The 22,548-nt window shown below is 35.5% G+C and overlaps 2 protein-coding genes across 5 annotated transcripts; one reads left to right on the top strand and one right to left on the bottom strand.

The window, feature by feature from the left end:
- The first annotated feature begins 7,032 nt into the window (after positions 1-7,032).
- Positions 7,033-17,316, top strand: LOC110910221 (protein SEMI-ROLLED LEAF 2). Of its 4 annotated transcripts, none has more exons than XM_022154915.2 (20): positions 7,033-7,562; positions 8,057-8,204; positions 8,302-8,376; positions 8,858-8,973; positions 9,519-9,633; positions 9,732-9,860; positions 9,980-10,027; positions 10,367-10,560; positions 10,634-10,830; positions 11,683-11,963; positions 12,061-12,210; positions 12,307-12,678; positions 12,793-12,942; positions 14,337-14,415; positions 14,507-14,631; positions 14,725-14,916; positions 15,655-15,792; positions 15,905-16,042; positions 16,692-16,883; positions 16,970-17,316. In XM_022154915.2, exons 2-20 carry the CDS (start codon positions 8,070-8,072, stop codon positions 17,069-17,071), a joined length of 2,928 nt encoding a protein of 975 aa, XP_022010607.1. In that variant the 5' UTR covers positions 7,033-7,562; positions 8,057-8,069; the 3' UTR covers positions 17,072-17,316. The 4 variants fall into 4 exon arrangements, with proteins under 4 accessions (XP_022010607.1, XP_022010610.1, XP_022010609.1 ...); XM_022154918.2 differs by having other exon boundaries at positions 7,221-7,562; positions 8,066-8,204; XM_022154917.2 differs by lacking the exon at positions 7,033-7,562 and adding an exon at positions 7,626-7,761.
- Positions 17,317-18,749: 1,433 nt separating this feature from the next.
- Positions 18,750-19,809, bottom strand: LOC110913169 (probable nicotianamine synthase 4). The gene is made up of 2 exons (XM_022158016.1): positions 19,005-19,809; positions 18,750-18,802 (listed from the first exon to the last, which is right to left on the bottom strand). The coding sequence occupies exons 1-2, from the start codon at positions 19,807-19,809 to the stop codon at positions 18,750-18,752; spliced, it is 858 nt and encodes a 285-aa protein (XP_022013708.1).
- Between the last annotated feature and the right edge of the window lie 2,739 nt (positions 19,810-22,548).

The following is a 22,548-nucleotide window of genomic DNA, read 5'->3' as shown; positions in this document are numbered from 1 at the left end:
ATTTTAACATGGAAAGTTTCTATTAACAAGAATATAGGAAAAGGAAGGAAGGAAAACAGCCATATTCTCGCTGGCACAACTGTTACTCATTTTCTAGTTTGGCGGCAAAATGGAGGTTATAAGCATGCATGAATGTTTCCATTCATTTCTTTTGTTTCTTTATTTTAAGCATTAACTTATTTCACTAATAAATAACTATAAATTTATGACTTATATTTCTCGATATTCTAACTTATTAGTTTCAAAAGGTAGTAAAAAGAATTTTATGCACACGTAACACATGTGATGTTTCAATTTCTTATTTCATCATTTGCTTCATATTTTACATACAAGGTTTTCTAGTTTTAGGATCATAAAGGCCCTTCCCAATTATCTTTGTTAAATAAAATTTGTAATTTGTTTATATTTAAAACTAACTAACCAAATTAACTTTAATAATTTTGGTTGATATTTTACTTAAATTAATCATTTAAATAAGTAAATAAATAAATAGATAAATCGATAAATGGATTAAATTCCTTTGCCGGTTAATTCTTTTGGCGAAAAATTCTGAGGTTTCAAAGGTTAGCATCCGAATTTCAAAACGGGTCGGATTTCGGGAATCCATTTTGACGGATGTTACAGTCTCCCCTACTTTAGGAGATTTCGTCCTCGAAATCTTAGAGGAAGGCTTTTGAAAAGATGACATCTAATGATTCAAAAAGAGGGAATAGATGAGACATGATAGTTAGGAGATTGTTTTTTTCATGAATGTGTCACATAGCACGTAGTTTCACATAGCATATAGTTTTCCAAAATAATAGCATAACATGAGTTTTCACATAGTGTAACATGAAAAATAAAAGCATCATAAATTTAATTTGCTCACGAGAGATTATTTTTTTTATTTGTTTTAGATTGCGAAGATAGTGCGATTCGTGCCTCCAAACTTGAAATGAAAGTAACGTTCAAATATAAGGTTTCAATGAGAACGAAAAAAAGAGTTGGCAACTACCTCTGAGGTAAGGAAATCACCCCTAGCTCATTGGTGAAGTTGAAAATTGAGCGAAGCTAATCGTCAAGGTAAGGAAATCACTCCTATCTTGATGATAGGTTTCTATTTTTTTTGGGAAACAAGAGTATTAGCATAAAAATTTAGAACAATCCACATGACATACTTAGTTAACAGGATTAACGTATCACTGGCATGTGAATAAACATGTCAACCCATCGTGTACCGCAAAGTTGACTACCCAACATCGTCGCAACGAAGAGGGTGTAATGTTGTTAAATTAACATGACCACTAGAATACGGGCGGGCGCTACTCCTATAGCACTACGCATAGTGCTATACATGTTAAGGTGTGGGTTAAAAGACAAGTTCATCACATAAGAATAACCCAGTAATCACGAATCCAATATAACATACTAGCATGCATGTATTAGATTGAAATGATATATCGTACAAGTGCAAAACACATGAAAATTGAGATAGCATAAAAAGAGATTTATCGTAAAACATGGATTGTCACGGAACGTAACATAAGACTATTCCAAAGTAAATCGAAGTCCTTTTCGACTTAAGGAAATGTGCTTTGGCCTAATAGACAAATACTCTCATCGAGAAGCGATTAACGATATTTGTCCTTCCAGTTACTACACGTCCTTAATCGATTGGGAAAATCGAAACTTTGGCGAGAATGAAAATCGAGGAGTGGGACTAGTTAAACAAAATGCGAGTATCACCTCTAACTTGATAACATCGTACCCTAACGTGGTTGGTACTTATCAAAAGATAAGGGTCCACTAGAGTATGAAATGGAAATTCCCTTCAAGATTTGGATATCACTCCTAACTTGAGGGTAGATTTCGTGCAAAATTCAAAGTATAGCTGAGTGAAAGTCATCACCAAGTGTGGGAATCACCCCTATCTTGATGATTCATTTCGATTGTGTTGTAAGAGTGTCTTCAAAGCCTCCAAGTGTATTGTGTTAGCCTTAGAAAAGGCATGTATATTAAGAGTCCAAGAAAGTAGAGGGAAACAAAGAAGATAGAAAGGAAGTTGTTTTAAGCAACACATAATGAATAAGCTCTTAAACTATAGACTAGGCAAGACATTCCTAATTCCCTATAGTTATGATTCTGATACCAATCTGGTATCAGAGTACTCCTACTATAGACTAGGGAAAAGTAAGGCAATCCTACCTAATTCCCTATAGTTATGGCTCTGATACCAATCTGTCACACCCCAACCGATGGCGGAAACATCGGGATGAGACGAACAAATTGCTCAAAACAACATAACACTAATTGTGACAATATAATTTAAATTCAATTTCATAAATTCTAAAATGTCATACATTGTTCAAATAAACAAACAGGATTCCAACATAGTTATTTCTAGGTGTGTTTCTAATCCACCCTAACTTGATTCTTGAATTCTTCATCTATCAACCTGCAACATGTATTAAAATAACATCAACAAAAATATGTTGGTGAGTATACAAGTTTGATACGTAGCATAGTAGAATAAAATAGTTTAAGTACTCGTATCCAACATGAACAACATAATACAAGTTACTAATATGCTGAAACGGTGTCACTATATGTCAACCCAAGTTTCCAACGCAAACACCCCAAGACTCACTCAAGGGCGGTGTGTAAATAAGTATAAGAAGTTTAACAAGTCTCACAAGTTTCCAACGCAAACACCCCAAGACTCACTCAAGGGCGGTGCGTAAATAAGTATAAGAAGTTTAACAAGTCTCACAAGTTTCCAACGCAAACACCCCAAGACTCACTCAAGGGCGGTGCGTAAATAAGTATAAGAAGTTTAACAAGTCTCACAAGTTTAACAAGTCTAACAAGTTTAATAAGTGTAACAAGGTTAATGAGCATATAGACACGAAAAGTTTACCTAGCATACGAGATTAACAAGCATCAAATTGTGTCATGTTTAAAATGGATAGAGTGCGCATATAACAAGTTTCAAGTGTTGTGTAATTTGAATATGGAATACATGTTGCACCCAAAGTGTTTAAAACGAAAATGGGATCGAGTATACTCACATTGATTGCCTTGTGATTTGTTGTAATAACGCACGAGTATAGATGGAGAATCCAAGAGATAGAACGAAGCGATTATCTTGGAACGAGACGAGTCGAGTTCCCGGGCGAGTATTTCCGACGAGAGTGTGAGTTCCGGCGTCTTCGGGTTTTACGGTTTCGGTGCTTCTGATTTCTCCGGCAACGTCGGTTCCCAAATAAAATGTAGAAAGCTGTGATCGTGACATGGTTTCAAGATATATAATTTGACAGACATCATGTAGTCGGAGGGTTGAACAAACTGTGACGTATATGAAACCTTAGAATTCAAGTTCTTTGTATGGACGACTTCGGCGACGAACCTTGAACTCCGGTGGGTTGGATATTTTGGCGAGAGAGAGAGAGAGAGAGGGTAAGACAGTGAGTGTGTTTCTCGGACTAAACAATTCGTCGCATATATAAAGGTTTTTCAAAACGTGTTTCGGGCTCGTGATTGACGTAAGTTAGGAAACGCGGAATCCATTAGTTCCGATCAATCAGGAATTATCGAAGAAAAGGAAAGGTTTGATGTCTTCGGTCAACTGATTTGGCGGCACATTTTGTTTCAAAAGGGTGTCTAGATTCATGCATTTTAACATGGAAAGTTTCTATTAACAAGAATATAGGAAAAGGAAGGAAGGAAAACAGCCATATTCTCGCTGGCACAACTGTTACTCATTTTCTAGTTTGGCGGCAAAATGGAGGTTATAAGCATGCATGAATGTTTCCATTCATTTCTTTTGTTTCTTTATTTTAAGCATTAACTTATTTCACTAATAAATAACTATAAATTTATGACTTATATTTCTCGATATTCTAACTTATTAGTTTCAAAAGGTAGTAAAAAGAATTTTATGCACACGTAACACATGTGATGTTTCAATTTCTTATTTCATCATTTGCTTCATATTTTACATACAAGGTTTTCTAGTTTTAGGATCATAAAGGCCCTTCCCAATTATCTTTGTTAAATAAAATTTGTAATTTGTTTATATTTAAAACTAACTAACCAAATTAACTTTAATAATTTTGGTTGATATTTTACTTAAATTAATCATTTAAATAAGTAAATAAATAAATAGATAAATCGATAAATGGATTAAATTCCTTTGCCGGTTAATTCTTTTGGCGAAAAATTCTGAGGTTTCAAAGGTTAGCATCTGAATTTCAAAACGGGTCGGATTTCGGGAATCCATTTTGACGGATGTTACAAAGCTCATCTATTTAAACTCTATGCTTGTTTTGAACTTCAAAATATACTAGGGTTTCACAAATTTTCTAACTTTGAAGTTTTAATATTGTGGTTGTGTGTACGACTATTTTCTGGATGTGTTTGTTTTATTTTGCTTTGAAACTTTCTTTTATTTATATATAATTCAGTTTAGATTAGTTGTTAACTTGATGTTCGAAAGTTGGAACACAAACATGAATATAAATTAGGAAAAAAATACTCAGGTACAATTTGGTTGAAATTGGTTTGTTTGGTTAATAACCGAAATCAAACCGAATTGAATTTGGTTCGGTTTACATATTTCTAGTTTGGTTTGGTTTGATTTATTGTACAAAATTTTGAAAACCGAATAAACTAAATTGAATAAACTAAACAAATTATAAACCAAACTAATGAACACCCTTACAGTGAGTGCAAGTATTACCATAAATAAATTTCCTACATATACAAAACCCAAATGGGGGAATAGTGCCAGGCAGCTGCCCAGCTGTCTGGCACTCCCCCATTGGACCAACACGTTTAATGTTTTATATCCATTTTAAAATTACGTTTTTTTCCACAGCTCAAAATAAAATTATGTTTTTGCCCCAGCTCAAAATAAAATTACGTTTTTTTTCCTCATCTCAAAATTACGATCTTGCCCTCAATTCAAAATTACGACTTTGTCTGGCACTCTCCCATTGGACCAACCAGTTTATTATTTTATATCCATTCTAAAATCACGTTTTTGTCCCTCTCTAAAATTACGGTTTTGCCCCCGGCTCAAAATAAAATTGCGCTTTTCTCCTCAGCTCAAAATTACGATTTTTCCCTCCATTCAAAATAAAATTGTGGTTTTGCCCTCAGCTTAGAATTACCTTTTCGCCCCCAGTTCAAAAAAAAATTGTTTTTGCCCCCATTTAAAAATTACGATTTTGCCCTCTGTTCAAAAATGTGATTTTTCCCCGTTTAAAAATTGTGATTTCGCCCTCAATTCAAAATTATGTTTTTTCCCCAGTTCAAAATAAAATTATGTTTTTGCCTCCAGCTCAAAATTACGATTTTTCCCTCGGTTCCTCAAGCTTAAAATTATGATTGTGCCCTTAGTTCAAATTTATATTACGTTGTTACCCCAAGTTAAAAATTACGAATTTGCCCCTGTGAAAATTTACACTTTTGCCCCAGGTTCAAATTTACAGTACTGCCATTACTTTAGCTTTTGTCAAATTACGATTTGAGTAAATTACAAGTTTTGTCCTTTATGTTTACATCAAATTACAGGCGTTGTCCTTTTTTCCAAAAGTTGACAGGCGGTGTCCTTTACCTTTCAAAATCTTGCAGGTGTTGTCCTTTATACCAAACCCAGTTAGAATTTTTGGTTAAATCTGGTCATGTGCATTGCACATGAGGGTATTGTTGTCATTTCACCTTCCTAAGGGTTATTTTGTAAAGAAATTTTACCAGAGGGCCATTTTGTACAAAACTTAAAAATAAAACATTATATAAAAATTAAAAGAATAAGTATAAATAAAAAAAACCCTCCACTCTCTTTCTCTCTCTAACTCTCTCTCTCTTTCTCCCTCTCTCTCTATCATCATCTTCAATACACCACAAACCCACCACTGTAACTACTTCTGCCACCATGATCAACGGCTGCGCTACCAAAAATCAACCGCCAGAGGACGGAATTGACCCCTTTTTACAAGGCTATAACCCTAGCGATCTCCGAACTGCATCGGATTTTCTATCTAATTGGCTGTCGTTTCTCCGAACTGTTCGATCAGTTAAACCAAGTATGTCACATTTGTGTTTTGTATTATAGCCTTATAGGGTTATGTAGTTTAAGTGGTTATTGTGTGATTTGGCACTGGATCTTGTTACTGTAGGTTTTATAAGCTTATAAATTTTGGGGGAACTTTGTGTTCTGTGTGGAATTGTGGATTTGTTATTATTATTATTGATTGGCCCTTTTGAAAGTTTGATCCAGAATGCTAAAGTGGTGTTTTTTGTGGTCTTTAAAGCTAGTGTTTTCTTAAGATGCGACTTATCAAAATCAATTAGAAGACTTCGATATCGTTAATGGTGTTGAAAAGCTTTTAATTTGTATTAGTTTTGAAGTCAAAAGTTACCTGTTTGACATCCAATTTGTAGAAGTGTAATTCTGTGTTTTGAAACAGGGGATCGTTGCTGTTATATTTGTTGTTAATTTGGCATAGATACTTTAATTGCACACGGTTATTGTAATCGATCCGGAGAAACGAGTGAACGGAAGCCTACCTGAAGCCCGAATGGTTGGAGATAGAAGTGACGAATCGTTGCTGTTATATTTGTTTTGGGGGTGGTGACGGTGGGGAGAAGGCGGTGGTGTGTCGGCAGGTTATGTTAAAGAGAGAGAGAGAGAGGAGAGAGAGTTACTTGTGAGAGATAGAGAGATTATATTTTTTTATTTTTCAATTTATTACAAACTAGTCCCTAAAGATAAGTATTTTACACAATAGTCTCTGAAGAGATGAAATGACAACAATGCCCTCATGTGCAAGGCACATGACCAGATTTAACCAAAAATTCTAATTGGATTTGGCCTAAAGGATAAAACGTGCAAGATTTTGAAAGGTAAAGGACACCGCTTGTCAACTTTTGGGAAAAAGGACAGCGTCTGAAATTTGATGTAAACATAAATGACAAAACTTGTAATTTACTATCTCAGTCAAAAAATACAACTTTCCCTCAGTTAAAAATTACAATACTGCCATTGTTTTAGTTTTTTTTTTTTTATCAAAACTATAAAAGTGTTTTGTTTTAATTGGTTGACTCGATTTAATTGTTTTCTGTGTCATGAGCTGACTAACACTCGTTCATTATTCGGTTATCGCCCCATAACACGGATGGGGCACCAACTAGTTTAAAACAAATAGAAGAATATGTGGTGAAAGTTATGAACGGGAGTAGCATGGGAGCATAAACAATAGACTAAAGAGGGAAAAATCCAAAGATTCAAAAATCAAATAGCTGTCTAATTGTACAAAATTTCAAACCTACAACAAGAAAAAAACTTTAGAAAAAAAAACACTAAAAAGTAGAAAACAACATAATTTGAGTTTTCCAGTCTCCTAGGAATCTGACAAAAAGCTTCCCCCTCTCTCTTCCATTACTCTCACACCCCCTGTCCTCCCACGTGACTAACGTACGCCTTCTCTGGCCCCAACCCCAACCCCTCTCATTTTTCATTTTCACCCTACATTCTCACTTCAATTTCACACCCACAAATCTGCTTCTGCTCTTGCTGAAAGGTAATTTTCTCATACTTTGTTTTTATTATTTTAGTTTGGGTTTGGTTCCGTGTTATGCGTTGAATTTGTACAGAATCAGTTAACTGTTTATGGGTTATTTGAATTTTGTGCTTATGAGTTGCCTCAATAAGCGTTGATCTTGTACGAAATCACTCAAATGTGTATGGGTTTTTGAAATTTGTGCTTCTGGGTTGCTTCAGTAAGTCTTGAATTTGCAAAAAAATCAGTTAAATGTGTATGGGTTTTGTGAAATTTTTGCTTCTGGGTTGCCTTTACTTTGAATTCGAGCTACATTATTCGTCTAGTTTTAGTTAGATTTTCCCAAATTTGTATTTTAATTTCTTTTACTTTTCTCTGTTTACGACAAGAATAAACTTTTTAAAAATTGAGATGCTAATTTCTACTTTGTTTTCTTCTACAGTTTTTTAATTCTACATCTAGGGTTTATTTCTACACAATTTTATCATGTATGTTTAATTTTTATGGATCTGTAGATTGTGCAGGAAGATGGGTGTAATTTCACGGAAGTTATTTCCGGCATGTGTGAACATGTGTGTCTGTTGTCCGGCTCTGCGATCGCGGTCTCGGCAGCCGGTGAAGAGATACAAGAAGCTACTTGCAGAAATCTTTCCCAAATCACCTGTTAGTATTCGCATACTTGTTTGGTTGCATATGAAAGTACGAAGCCATTTTGTTTAATTTTCATGAGACTGAAGTTTTTATCTTATCTTGGGTGCAGGGTGATTCTCCGAATGAACGAAAAATTGCGAAGCTCTGTGAATATGCTGCAAAAAACCCTCTACGTATCCCGAAAGTTAGTGACTGACTATATTTGTTTTGTCTCATCTTGATTAACCTGTTAACTGGGTGTTAAAAAGGAGCGTCTAGGTGCAAACTGCACTCAGGCGCAACTGCACAAGTCCTTGAACTTCTGACGAGGCGATCGATGTACAAAAGACACACCTGAGGCGTAGGAAAAATGAGCCTGAGGCGCGTCTCTTGCACATGGAAGATTTTGTGCATCAATATGCTGTACATATAGCTTTTTAGGTTGTACAATACTACATATAGGCTATCTATGTACTAATTTTTTATTGAGCTAATTATACCTAAGATTTAACTTAAGAAATATTAAAAGACTTATATAAATATCTTGTGCCTCGCGTACGAGAAGCGGTGTGCTTTTGCACTGGATTGTACGCCTCTGTATCCTATTGCCTCGGTGCACCTTGCGCTTTTGTAAAACCAAGCCTATTAATGACATGAAATAACTAGTGTTACTGTTACATGTATAGATTGCAAAGTATCTTGAAGAAAGATGCTACAAAGAGTTGCGGTTAGATCATATCCATCTGGTTACTGTTATTACAGAGGTGTATAGTAAGCTGATTTGCATGTGCAAAGACCAAATGTAAGTTTTTTATTCTAGTTTTCATCCAATTAACTTATTAATTTAGGGGTGTAAACGAGCCAGGCCAAGCCCGAGCTCGACTGGGCTCGAGCTCGGCTCGTCATGTTTTTATGAAGCTTGAGCTCGAGCTCGGCTCGATTCGAGCCTACTAATTTGAGCTCGAGCTTGGCTCGTGAGTAAAATCCAAAGCTCGGGCTCGGCTCGACTCGGCTCGAGCTATTTTAAGAACAACCTCAGACGAGCTAAAAACTTGACTCGAGCTTGCTTCAGTGTCGCTTAAACGAGCCAAAGATCGGCTCGAGCTCGGCTCGCCAGTGTTATCATCATTCTATTATTTTATATCAAAAATAAATATTTTTTTGTTTGGGCTCGTTTAGGCTCGCGAGCCTAAACGAGCTTTGTATTTCAGGCTCGAGCTCGTTAAAGCTAACCGAGCCGATAACGAGTAGCTCTCGAGCCTCTGGGCTTGTTTACACCCCTACTTATTATAATATGCAATGTAATTAAGTGTAGAAATGATGGTAATTTGTTTTATGATTTTTCAGGGCGTATTTTGCTGTCAACCTGATGAATGTTTCGATTGAACTTTTGGATGATGCTAAACGCGATACGGTCCAGATAATTGGATGTCAGACTCTTGTTAGATTCATCTATAGTCAGGTGAATTTTCATTTCACTTTCTGTTTTTAGACGTTGAATGACAACTTATCGAGGCTTTCATATGTTCTCTTACTTTTGACTTGGTGCTCTATATATAGGTGGATGGAACTTACACATACAATCTTGAAAATCTTGTTCAAAAGCTTTGCATGCTAGCCCGTAAACCTGAAGAAGACGATGAAAAAACACGATTAAGGGCCGCAAGTTTGCAATGCCTTTCAGCCATGGTATGTTGTTATCAAATGCGATTTAGATGTGATATTCTCACAACCTAAATTTCTTAAATCACGACGATGACATTCTTTTCTTTGGCTTTTAATAACACTCTGTTTAACATTACTTGCAGATTTGGTTTATGACGGAATTCTCACATATATTTGCTGATTTTGACGAGGTTCATCTCTTTTCAATCACTTCTTATTTTTTACGTATATTTATTTTGCTGTATGTATATAAATGTGTTTATTCGTATGTATATTATAACTATAGTTATTTTTATTGTTTTTTCTTTAAAGGTAAAACAAAATTAAAAAACAGAAACAAATGGGTAAATTACCAAAATCGTTCCTGAGTTAATGATACATTTTAACTGGGTTTGTGATTTGGATGGAAATGGCAACAAAATTAAAATGTGTGTCCAGTTACAAAAAAATTATATTGGATGTAACAGGCAAATCAGCCCAAACCTCAGGGACGATTTTGGCATTTTACTATTTAAACTTTGAAAATGCAGATTGTACATGTAATTTTGAGTAACTATGAGCCGAATACAAACACCGGCCAAGACGATGATCGAGGGGAAGCACATCATAATTGGGTGGATGAAGTCGTTAGATGTGAAGGAAAGGGGGCTATGAATGAAACTGATTCTAGCTACGTGACTGTAAAACCGCGAACAGAAAAGAAAGATCCTTCCCTTTTGACCAGGTTAAAATAAAAATCTTTTACTTCAATAACATGTTTGGATCAATTGTATTTTATATAACTGTTATTCATACAGAGAAGAGGCGGAGACACCGAAAATTTGGGCTCAAATTTGCATTCAAAGAATGGTAGAACTTGCTAAGGAAAGTACGACAATGCGTAGAATACTGGACCCGATGTTTGTCTATTTTGATACTAACAAACAATGGGTTCCCCCTCATGGGTTAGGCTTGCTAGTTTTATCTGATATGGCTTACTTTGTAGAGAACCCCGGTACGTTGGTTTGTTTGCTTGCTTGCATTTACCTCTAAGAGTGAAGTATACGAATGGTCCCTATGATTTACCAAAATTTTGGATTTGGTCCCTAGCTTTCCAAAAGTACACAGATGGTCCTTGTGGTTAGCACTTTGTAATGCATTTAGTCCCTGGCTTTTTCCAAAAGTACATGGATGGTCCATGTGGTTTGCATGTTGTAGTGTATTTAGTCCCTAACTTGGACCTGCTAAAACCTTTTGAGGACTAAGTGCGTTACAAAGTGCAAACCATAGGGGCCGTCAATGTACTTTTAGAAATCTAGGGGCCAAATCCAAAATTTTGATAAACCACAGGGCACAGGGACCATCCGTGTACTTTACTCCTTGGTTTTAAAAAGCGAGAGGCGCACAAAAGCGACGAGGTCTAAAATTGAGGCGCAAAGCGCAAAAGCGGTGGGCTTTTCGTACCCAAAGCGCAAGATGTTTATATAATTTTTTTTATATATCCCATACATATCCCATAGGTTTTTAGCTTCCTTTAACCAAAATATAGCTATAAGTAAGGCTTTTATACCATTTTAATTACATGTACAAGTCAAAAAACCCAAGGTACAACATTTTTATGCAGTAAAATGCTTAGGGTACATGAGGCGCGCGCCTCAGGCCAAAAATCCCACAAAAAAACATCAAAAATTGCGCTTTTTTGGCGCTTCCTGTAAAAACACAAGGCGAGAAGGCGAAAAGCCCCAAGACCTGCGCCTTGTTGCGCCTAGGCGCGCCTAGGGCGCGCTTTTTAAAACCCAGCTTTACTCTACCTCGAATTTTTTTACTTTTATGTTTCTTGAATTGCGTATGATTGTTCATGTCTCAGAGAACAAGCAGTTGATATTGGCTTCGGTTGTTCACCATCTGGACCACAAAAACGTCGTGCATGATCCCGAACTGAAGTCATTTGTCATACAGACCACTACGGCTTTGGCTCAGCAAGTTAGGTCCGAAATTGCACTCAAAGATATTGGATACGTCAGCGATCTCTGCAGGCATTTGAGGAAAAGCCTTCAAGCAACTGTTGAATCAGTTCGTGAACACGAGTTATTGAATACGTTGCTCCAATCTTCGATAGAAGATTGCTTACTTGAAATAGCCAAAGGGGTATGTTTATTTTCGAAAAGTTCACTCAGGTTGTATTACTTTCTTTACGAGTTTACGTATGAAGTTCTGATTTTGGTTTTCATGATATCTTTGCTAGATCGCTGATTCGCGTCCACTGTTTGATGTAATGTCAACGACACTTGAGAATCTGCCTCCTAGTAGTATCGTTGCCCGTGCAACCACTGGATCGATGATTATTCTTGCCCACATGATTGTCGTTGCTTCGGTTTCCACAAATGCACAACAGGTAATATATCCAATAATTTAATTGTCTATATGACATCCAACAATTTAATTTTCAGTAGACAAATTTATTATTTTTTGTATGTCTTTCATGTACCAGGTGTTTCCAGAGGTTCTTCTTCTTCAACTTATAAAATTAATGTTGCATCCTGACGTTGAAATACGTTTGAGTGGACATCAAATATTTTCTGTTCTTCTGATCCCAAATTCTAACCACTTGAGACGCGATGTTTCTAACCATACAAGGAGATGGAGTTCCGATAGTGCATCGGTGTTTGCAATGGTTACGTCTTTACTCAATAAGCTTCAGAGAGAAAAAGATGGATCAGGAGTCGAAAAAAGTGAAGTTTCGATTCAAGTGGAAAAGGAAAACGCCGATGCAGAAAGGAAAAATGTGTGGGGCCACAAGAAATCCCCGAACTTTCAGAAAATAAGTTCCATTACTGCTGGAGAAATAGCATTGTCTAATGCGGTAAGCACCTTGAATCTTCTACATATTAGCTGAGGTGGCAAAGCGGGTGGGTTATGTAATGGGTGAATACGGGTTCGGGACAAAATTTGATATCTTTTTTATTCATCGTTACAGGAATCTTCTGTTATGAAGTTTAGTGAGGATCAAATAACTCAATTACTGTCTGCTTTCTGGATACAAGCCAATCTTCCTGATAACACTCTTCAAAACATTGAAGCTCTAGCTTATTCCTTCTGCTTAACACTCATTTCTTTGCGGCTCAGAGTAAGATAACAGACATATACTGTTTGCTTCATACAGGGTTGTGAATTTCCGACACGAGCCTAACACAAAATTTGCTTCTACTCAGTTTCAAGTTGAACCCGCGAACCCATTTAGCTAAACGGGTTGGCGGGTTGACCCGTTTAACCCATTTATTTATATATATATATATAGGGTAAGGTTGTCTACATCTTACCCTCCTTTAGACCCTACCTTAGCTTTGCTATTGGTGGGATTTTCTGAGTAAGATGATATATAGGGTAGGGTTCATGCGAGAACCACTTTTATTGCGAGAATCAATGTGAACACAACGAAATAAACCCACTACACCACCACCCAAAACCTAAAAAACCCTAAACCCCCCCCCCCCCCCCCAAAAAAAAAAAAAAAAAAAAAAAAAAAAAAAAAAACTAAATGCTAAAAAGTAAACCATAAAGCTAAACCCCCCAAAAACCTAAAAAACTAAAAAAAAACACAAAACTTTTTTATAAAAAATATTAAAAAAAAATTGTGTGATTTTAGATTTTTTAGGTGTTTTAGGGGAAGGTCTAAGTGAGAACGCTAAATATTGTGAGAACCGTGAGAACGAATGAAAAAACCACGAGTGCTTGGTCAAAAACCATTTTAATTCAAATTCTTTTATACACTTATCAGAATTTCTTTTACAATATTAGAAATTTAATTTACACGTTTGAATTTACGTGAATTCGTAAATAAAGAAAATTTACACGTGTGAGTTTGTCATTCACACATGTGTAAATTTGTTATATTTACACGTGTAAAAAATCTAATAAGAGTGATTTTGAGAAGAGAAATGAATTATAAGATACTCTCATCATCTATAGTCAGATTTGGTCAATCGATAGTCTAACTTGTTCAATTACTGGTCAACTGTATAAGGCGCCACATCAGATCACATCATGTGATGCGTGCATCATGGTATCGCATCACGCTATGCGATCTCATCCTATGCAGTTAATATCGGTTATATCGGTCCCCTAGTAAAATATCGGTGTCAAATATCGGTACCGATATTATCGGCGATATTGACCGATACTTGACCGATATAACCAATATCTCACCGATATTTGACCGATATAACCGATATATCACCGATATTTGACCGATATAACCGATATATCACTGAATTATTATTGTTAAATTGCTATACATGTAAATTTTGCATTATATTAAAATTACCGATATCCCACCGATATCTCACCGAGATAACCTATATCTCAAATATCGGTCCTTGACCGATATCCGATATTTTACCGCATTTTATGTGCTCCTGATGCGTGCATTTTAAAACCAAGGGTATCATATCTCATTATTCTGTTGACATGTAAATTTGATTTCACACGCTAAATCTTCATTCTTTTGACATATTGTTGCAGAATCCCAATGACAATCTTGTCGTTCGCATCTTTCAACTTCCTCTATCACTTTTGAAGACATCATTGGATCATATTAATGGTATGTGAAACTGCATATAAATTTGGAGAATTTTTCTTATCGGAATTTGGAAAAAGTTCATGTAATTAACTTGTTTTTTCTTATTGGCCAGGAACATTATGTCCAGCACACCAAAGATCACTTCTTACGTTATCAACCTCAATGCTGATGTTTGCAGCCAAGATGTATCAAATTTCTGATATCGCTGACGTACTCAAGCCACTGCTTAAATCAGATGTAAGTTTGCACTTTAACCAATGTGCGTTTATAGAAAAATCGGCGCTTTTGAACATTTGATTGTAAGTTTCCTCGATAACTGTTTCATTTCAGGTAGATAATTACTTGGGTATCAGTGATGACTTTCAAGTTTTTGTAAAGCCTGAGGCAGATGTAAAAGAATATTCTTCTGATCGTGATAATAAAACGGCTGCTGCTTTGCTTGTTGAGTTGCAACGCAAGATGTCCAGGTCTTACGCGACCATTGTTGATATTTTAGTCCAAAAATTATCTAATATGACACAGGTATTGTTTCCAGGGGATCATGATTTATATATTTGTTTATCATATATGATTAGGTTGATTTCGGCTCGATACGATTAGCTGAAAGGGGAACGAATCAAAAACGGCCAAATGTTTGAAATTTGTTTTAACTCTAGTTGTAACTCATACAACTTTTTAAAATCATTTTAATTGAAGATTTAGATTTAAGTAAAGTACACGGATGGTCCCCGTGGTTTCCCAAAATTCTAGATTTGGTCTCTAGCTTTCTAAAAGTACACAAATGGTCCCTATGGTTTGCACTTTGTAACGCATTTAGTCTCCAGCCAACAAATCTAACGGTTTAGCATGTCCAAGTTGGGACTAAATGCGTTACAAAGTGCAAACCACAGGGACCATCCATGTACTTTTGAAAAAAAAAAACTTGGGACTAAATGCTTTACAAAGTGCAAATCACAGGGACCATCTGTGTACTTTTGAAAAGCTAGGGTCCGAATCCAAAATCTTGATAAACCATAGGGAGACCATCCATGTACTTTACTCTTTAGATTTCTATATAAATTAACTTCTTCGTAAAAATGGAGAAGAAAGTGTTTGTTGTGGGTCAACCAAACCTGAAGCTTCCCGTTTGACTAAAACTAAAAAAAAGACTTGTTTTAGCCGGAACCCTTTTCACCGTTTATCCAACTTTAATTATTTCGATGGACTTTACGGTTTTTCTTATTTGATAATTTTACGTTTTTGTCTGTTTACGTTTATAAGATGGAGACAGCAGAACTGCGAATTCAGTTGTTGGAAACTTTCATGCCTGATGATGCAATGTTTGGTCCTGAATCAATGCTTCATTTGGAGCAGTCTCATAGAGTTGCTCATTCAAAAGAATCCCTCTCTTTCGACACGGTAACCCGTTAACAATCCTCGTGCAATTTGTTGTTTTATGTTTAAATTGTCTTGTTTGGTTTCGGGCTTTTTATATTTGCTGATGATTTTAAGGTTCTGATGTTGTCTGCAGGATTTTCCGACAAGTTCATTAGTTGAGGATGATGCGGTCAGTGAATCATCCGTTTCGGATCTCTCTCGCTTCATATCGAAATCTCCTACACAAAGCTCTATGTCTCATGTTATTAGCATCCGACAACTTCTTGAATCAGTAATTGTCTTTCTTCGTTATCTCTAAAGTCTAAACCAAAACATATGTTATTACTCCATCCATCCCATAAAAGTTGCAGAAGTTTCTGTTTTTAGAAATCTTTGAAAGTTGAAATTACCATATTGCCCTGTGACATTGATTATTGGGCACATATACATTATTGACATCTAACGGTTACTTGATTAGCGTCAAAGCAAGTTTTATAACATATATTGTCTATAATCTTGCAAAAAAATGCATTTTGAGAGTCCTAACTAGCATTGCATTATTATTAATTTTTTGCCCATTATTATGATGTTGATTTGGTACATGATGTCTATTTATTTGTCATTACTAAATGATGTGTTTTTAGCTTTTTTTTTGTTGACAATATTTCACATTTTGTTTGAACTGGTGTCATAAAAATTACAATTTTCATCATACAGAAAGGTTTACCTACTTGATGAAAATTAGGGGTGTTAATGGTCCGGTTTTGGCTGGTTGGGTGGGTCGGCCGGACTGGCTCATTTTAGCGGTTCGGCTGTTTAATGGTTTTGAACCGCGTGAACCGAAGCGGTTGGGTCTCAAACCAGCCGGCTTGCTTTGGTTTGGCCTTATTGTGGGATGTCCATATTTCTAATTCTAACGGGGGTGCAACTTTGACTCGTAGGCACTAGAAGCGGCTGGTCAAGTGGCTGGAGCATCTGTCTCCACATCTCCCCTTCCGTTCAGTGCCATGGCTGGCCAGTGCGAAGCCCTCGGCACCGATTCAAGAAAAAAACTCTCTACTTGGCTTTTGCATGCAAATGGTGATACAAAGCCAGCCGATATGCGCTGTAGCCCGAATTCAAATGTCATGAAGGTGAGTCTTTATAAAACTGTTTCTTGATCTTAAATTTATTTTGCACGTTTCAACTGCTACTCATCATTTGACTTGTTCTTATATAGATTCTCGGTGAAGATGAGTTTGTTCGTGCAGGAATGAACAGTATGAGGCTACCTCCTGCCAGCCCGTTTGATAACTTTCTAAAAGCGGCCAGATATGCTTAGAAAAGATGGGTTTTAAACGGCTGCATGTCATGATCGATGTCAGAAGTTTAGATTATCTGTAAGATTTAACTTGATTGACCTGTTAGGACTTGTTGTATGTTCAGTTGATGTTATTTAGGCTGTAAGGAATGGTTAACTTGGGCTCATGTGATCCCTTTTGTCTTGTTTAACTTTGGACCGTATTTCTTGAATGTTAGCTGGAAGAACGGTTGTGTTGGTTAAAAGAGGGTGGGATGAATGTCACACTCAACCGATTCGGTGAAGTAAGTTACTATAGGCATCTTTGGAGGGTTTGAGATTTTCAAGCTAGTGTTAAATTGCACTTTTCTTTCACCAAAGTGACCTTTCATTGGACATGAGGTGATTCCATGTAGGGGTGTAAATGGGTAAAGCCCGAGCTCGTCTTTTTTTTTTTTTTTTTGAACGGCCAACAAAAGCGTTTTATTAGTTACCATGACGGACTAACAATTGTTAACCTCGGCCACCAGTTATTTACAATCCGAAAAGTGAATCGAAATTACGTTAGGAGAATTATTCCTCCTTACCCCACCAGATTACATTATACCCCCAAACTTACAGCATCAAAACAGTTCCATTGATCCCATGTTAATGACGTCCTCCGAGCTCGTTTAACCTTGAGTTATGTTTGTTTCAACTTACGAGAGCTCAGGATCGAGCTCGGCTCGTTTCGAGCTCTATTAATAAAGCTCGAGGTTGGCTCATGATCGTTTGTTTTCAAAGCTCGATTGTGGCTTGTTTATTATTTATTAATTTATTTCTATACTTTTATTATATATTTATGGATTAAATAATTATAGTTTTATATGTAACATAATATATACACATACATGATAGTTACTTTTATCATAATTTTATATATATAATTAAGAAAAATATGAAAATGTATTTAATTTAAAAAGTAAGAAAATAGTTATTGTTATAATAGTAAAATAATAAAAGTATTTAAAAAACTATATAATGAAACACTATACATTACGTTGTGTTTATAATATATGTATAATGATAATTATTTTATAAATATAATTAACTAATATGTTGAATAAATGTTATATTAAAAGAAATATTTTGGTTTACATTCGAAAGCCTAATTGAGATCAATAAATGTTATTAATTTATTTATATGTATTCGGGCTGAGTTTATTTAAACTTGGCTTGGTTTGAGCTTGTAGTGATTTGTTCTTGAGTACCTTACAAACGGCTTGACTTCACCTCTAGGTTCTAATTCAATGTTTTACCCTTTTGATTTTTTTTTCCTACGTTATAAAGGAGAAGTGTTGAGGTCAAATAAAAATAAATTTAATGTGTTTATATGAATAACTAGAATAATTATGCTAGAGTAATTATTGTTCATTTATAGATTTTGAACTACAGTCTCTCATTGATTTGAAGAATTTGAATGATCAGATGATGCATGTATTAGCAACCAAGGACATCACTCTAAAACATCACATATGTAATCCTTTATTCCTTAGTCACCCAACAAAAAAACACACGCTATTACATTGACATCACACACCTATAACCATGCGAAGTTTAATTCATCGCAAATCAAGACTTAATGATCTATTGAATGATCATTTCATTATTATTACAGGGACAGTTGAAAGTCGCAACGTGAAACTTGATGGCATCATAGAGCCATTAGCTAGCCAAATTATCATGGCTTCAAATACTTACGTGAGATCACAACAGAATTTATGACATCATCATCTGCAGTGGCGAAGCTTGAAAATTTCTCCCGGGGGGTCGGAAGTCACCGGACCTAAAAGTATATACCTAAACTTTATTTTTTGTATAAAACCAGGGGGTCGAAAACGTATATACCTAAAAAAATTTATACGAAACGTACATACATAACACTACTGAGCAAAAAGTTCGGGGGGTCGGACGCCCCTCCCGGCCCCTTCAATGCTTCGCCCATGATCATCTGGATGGAAAATCGTAAGAATATCCAACCCCTGAAGAACATAAGGGTCGACCACTGGGTAGAGAAATGCACGAGTACCATGGGCGCTCCTTAGCATGACGATGGCGCCAGGGGCCATGAACTTGGCCAAACGTTGTATAACCTTAACTTTTTCATCAACATCCATCCCCACTAGCGCAACCAAGAAAATAACATCATAATCTTTCAACTCATCAGTCACATCCACTATGTCGGTAGTGTGGAAGAACATTCTTTTGGACAAGTCATCATCAGATGCAACGAGGGGAGAGGCCATTGAGTTTGCCGACAAGTCAATGTCGTAGTTGTGAAAAGTTGTTTCCTTGAGATGGTAAGAGGCCAAGAGGATTGATGTGAGGGGTAAGGGGCCAGATCCCACAAATGCCAACTGCTTGGGGGCTTGTGTTGTGGTAGAATAGTGTTGATTGAGAAGGTTGTACTCAACACGAGTAAGCTTGAGGTGATTGGAGTGGTTAGGAAATATGTTTAGGTGGTGAAGGGGATTTTTTAAAGAGCCTAAAATCATGGAGAAGTGAACTTCAAGTTGGGTCTCAACCTCACCACATAGTCTAATGAGCTTAGACCTAAGTTCTTGAATATTTTCGGGTAGAGCGGCTATGTTGATAGAAGAGTGTAGGAGACATGTGTCGACAAGTTCATTGTAGAGGTTGTCAATTTCGTTACAGTGTTTGAGTGTTTCAAACTTCGAAAGTTTTTCATAGATCTCACATACTTTCTTCACTAAAGTTATATTTTCTTGTTGGAGTTCCATTTGTAAGTATAGAATCAGTGGCGGATCTAGGATTCGCGCCAAGCCGTAACGTTTTATAAATAAGCGGTAACGAAATCGAAAAAACGTCAAATTTTCCAAAATTTACACTAATTTTACACTACCGCCGGAACGCCAAGCCGTAGCGGACGCCACCCCTTACTATATGCTACATCCGCCCTTGTATATAACTGTGAAGGGCTAGAGCCAGTTTATATATAGGCACCTGTTAGTGGCACACACACACCATATGTAACTTGAAAAGCTAATTAATAACCATCGCAAGACAAGTCTTTCTTTATAAATACGTTGTCATGTAGCATCCTTAACTTGTGTTCCTAATACTCCTAATAATTGAAATTTCCAAAGTTTTGTAATATTTTGAAATTTAAGCTCATTAAATTACAATACATGTATAATTTAATTATGTGTAGATGCATGTGCACCTAATGCAAGTCTTTCTTTATGAACTAGTTGTATTGTAGTATCTTTCTTTATGAACTAGTTGTATTGTAGCATCTTCAACTTGTTCGAAATGTAATATGCCGAAGATATTTGAAATACCCAAATTTGTAATATATCGAAATTTATTTATTACTCATTAAATTACAAAACAATCATAATCTGATTATGCATGATGCATGGGTAACTTCAAAAACTCATAAGAATTAAATGCAAGTCTTTCTTTAGTCATGTAGCATCTTCAACTTGTGTTTGTAAACATGCCTAAGAGAAACAAAATGTCCAACATTTGTTATATATCGAAGTGTTTGTAAACATGCCTAAGATAAACAAAAATATATAGGGTATGTTAGTTATGGAGCTTTTAGAAGCTTCTAGCTTTAAGCTTTAAAAAAAAAAAAACTCATACTCAATAAAAAACCTTGTTTGGTTGAAAGAGCTTAAAGCTTTTGGTTAAACGCTCCTACTACTAGCGTTTAGAAGGAGCTACAAACTTTTAGGGGAAAAAAATGACTATTTTAACCTCTAAAGATAATGAACTTTCTAATGCATAAACTTTTTAAATTTTTAGTTATGTTCATTTTGGTCATTTTATACATTTGATTAAAAGCTCCAGCTACTCTGTCAAACACCAAATATATGTAATCTACTAGCTACCAGCTACAACTACAGCTATCAGCTACCAGCCAACAGCCACCAGCTACTTTTGACAAACATACACATAATATAACAACTGCAACTTGCTTCTTTTTTTTTGTCTTTTGTCTTTTTTTTCTTTTTTTCTTTTGTCTTTATTATTTTTCCTTATACTTTACTCTTTAACTTTCATTGTTCACCATTATAACTTCTTAATTTTCTATAAATTTTGTAATCAAGTTTTACGTACTTATTTTTACGTACGTTTTGGTATAAATTCAAATTGATTTACGTTTAGACGTAAATTTTTTCCGGTAATCAGTGGCGGAGCTTGACTAAAAATTTCGAGGGGGCATAAAGTAATGGGACCCAAAAAACTTTTTTCCTATCGTTATGTTTAGGTTCGGGTCGGGTTGGCTATTCGATTCAAATCGGGTCAAATAATAATAGTTCCAAATAAAACAAAGTATATATTTACCAAACTACCCATCATTTATATACAAAGTTTATAAATATTTAGAATATACAATTTAGGAAAAATAATCTGGGGGGCTATCCTATATAATTTTAAAATTTTCGAACGAAAAATCGGAACTTGTACACTTCTAACCGAAATATTGGGGTGGGCGGGTGCACCCCCGAGCACCCACTATCCTCCGCCTCTGCCGGTAATAAGTTGGGTTACAGGGTGATGACACGTGGCCCAGACGGTTATAACCGTCTGGTGGTGCACGATTGAGTCTTCTAGAAGATTATTGCCATAATCTGGTGTGACTCCTTATCGTATGGTATCAGTGTAATGAATAATATCCAAGTCTGGGTATTATTTAAGCGGAAGTATTTGCTGGGACTTTTATCCCTTTGCTATGGAGAAGTGACGCAAGGATTTATGCATTTCCTTTTAGCGTGCAGGTGATGCCTGCTGTCTTTCTTCTAAACTCATTGTAGGATCAGTGCGCGACCGCGCAAGTTCCAAAGAGGGTTAAATGACAAGGTTGTAGTATAGCCCCAAGTACTTGATACGTGGTTTTTGGGACCTTACCCCTTCAATTATGGACACAAGTACATATATATATATATATATATATATATATATATATATATATATATATATATATATATATATTAAAAATATATATAAAAACCGATACAGTAAATTATATATAAGAGCTGGACAATAATTCCATCTACTTGTAAATTTAACATATATATATCTTATCTACAATATATATATATATATATACTTTCACCGACGAATTCCAAAAATTATATTACTTTTTTAATGATTCTACAAGTATATAATCTACCAATTATTAAATTCCGGAAAGAAAAATAAATACAACTAAGTGTAAAAATACAAGTATAGTATACTTATACTAAATACGTACATCAAATACAAGAATTACAAGTGATATACATGTATAAATATATACGTACAAATACGGTATAAGTACATAATTTAAAAGTATACAAGTATATATACATAGGTATACGTATAAATACATAAATACACAAGATATGATGTACCTATACAAAAACATTATAACATGTATACATACACAAATACACCGTTAAAAAATATTGATTTTTAACAATATATCTAGTTAATATATACTAATATATATTTTGGGAACAAATATAAAC

Source organism: Helianthus annuus, chromosome 6 (assembly GCF_002127325.2).
Source record: "Helianthus annuus cultivar XRQ/B chromosome 6, HanXRQr2.0-SUNRISE, whole genome shotgun sequence".
NCBI classification, from domain to species: domain Eukaryota; kingdom Viridiplantae; phylum Streptophyta; class Magnoliopsida; order Asterales; family Asteraceae; genus Helianthus; species Helianthus annuus.
The sequence above is the reverse complement of the archived record's forward strand: the minus strand, read 5'-3'. Positions and strand labels throughout refer to the sequence as shown.

Coding starts and splice junctions, on each gene's coding strand:
- LOC110910221 (XM_022154915.2), top strand. CDS start 8,070: ATGGGTGTAATTTCACGGAAGTTATTTCCGGCATGTGTGAACATGTGT. Junction 8,205..8,301: donor AAATCTTTCCCAAATCACCT/GTTAGTATTCGC, acceptor TCTTGGGTGCAG/GGTGATTCTCCGAATGAACG. Junction 8,377..8,857: donor ACCCTCTACGTATCCCGAAA/GTTAGTGACTGA, acceptor TTACATGTATAG/ATTGCAAAGTATCTTGAAGA.
- LOC110913169 (XM_022158016.1), bottom strand. CDS start 19,809: ATGGAACTCCAACAAGAAAATATAACTTTAGTGAAGAAAGTATGTGAG. Junction 18,803..19,004: donor TCCAGATGATCATGGGCGAA/GCATTGAAGGGG, acceptor TCGCCACTGCAG/ATGATGATGTCATAAATTCT.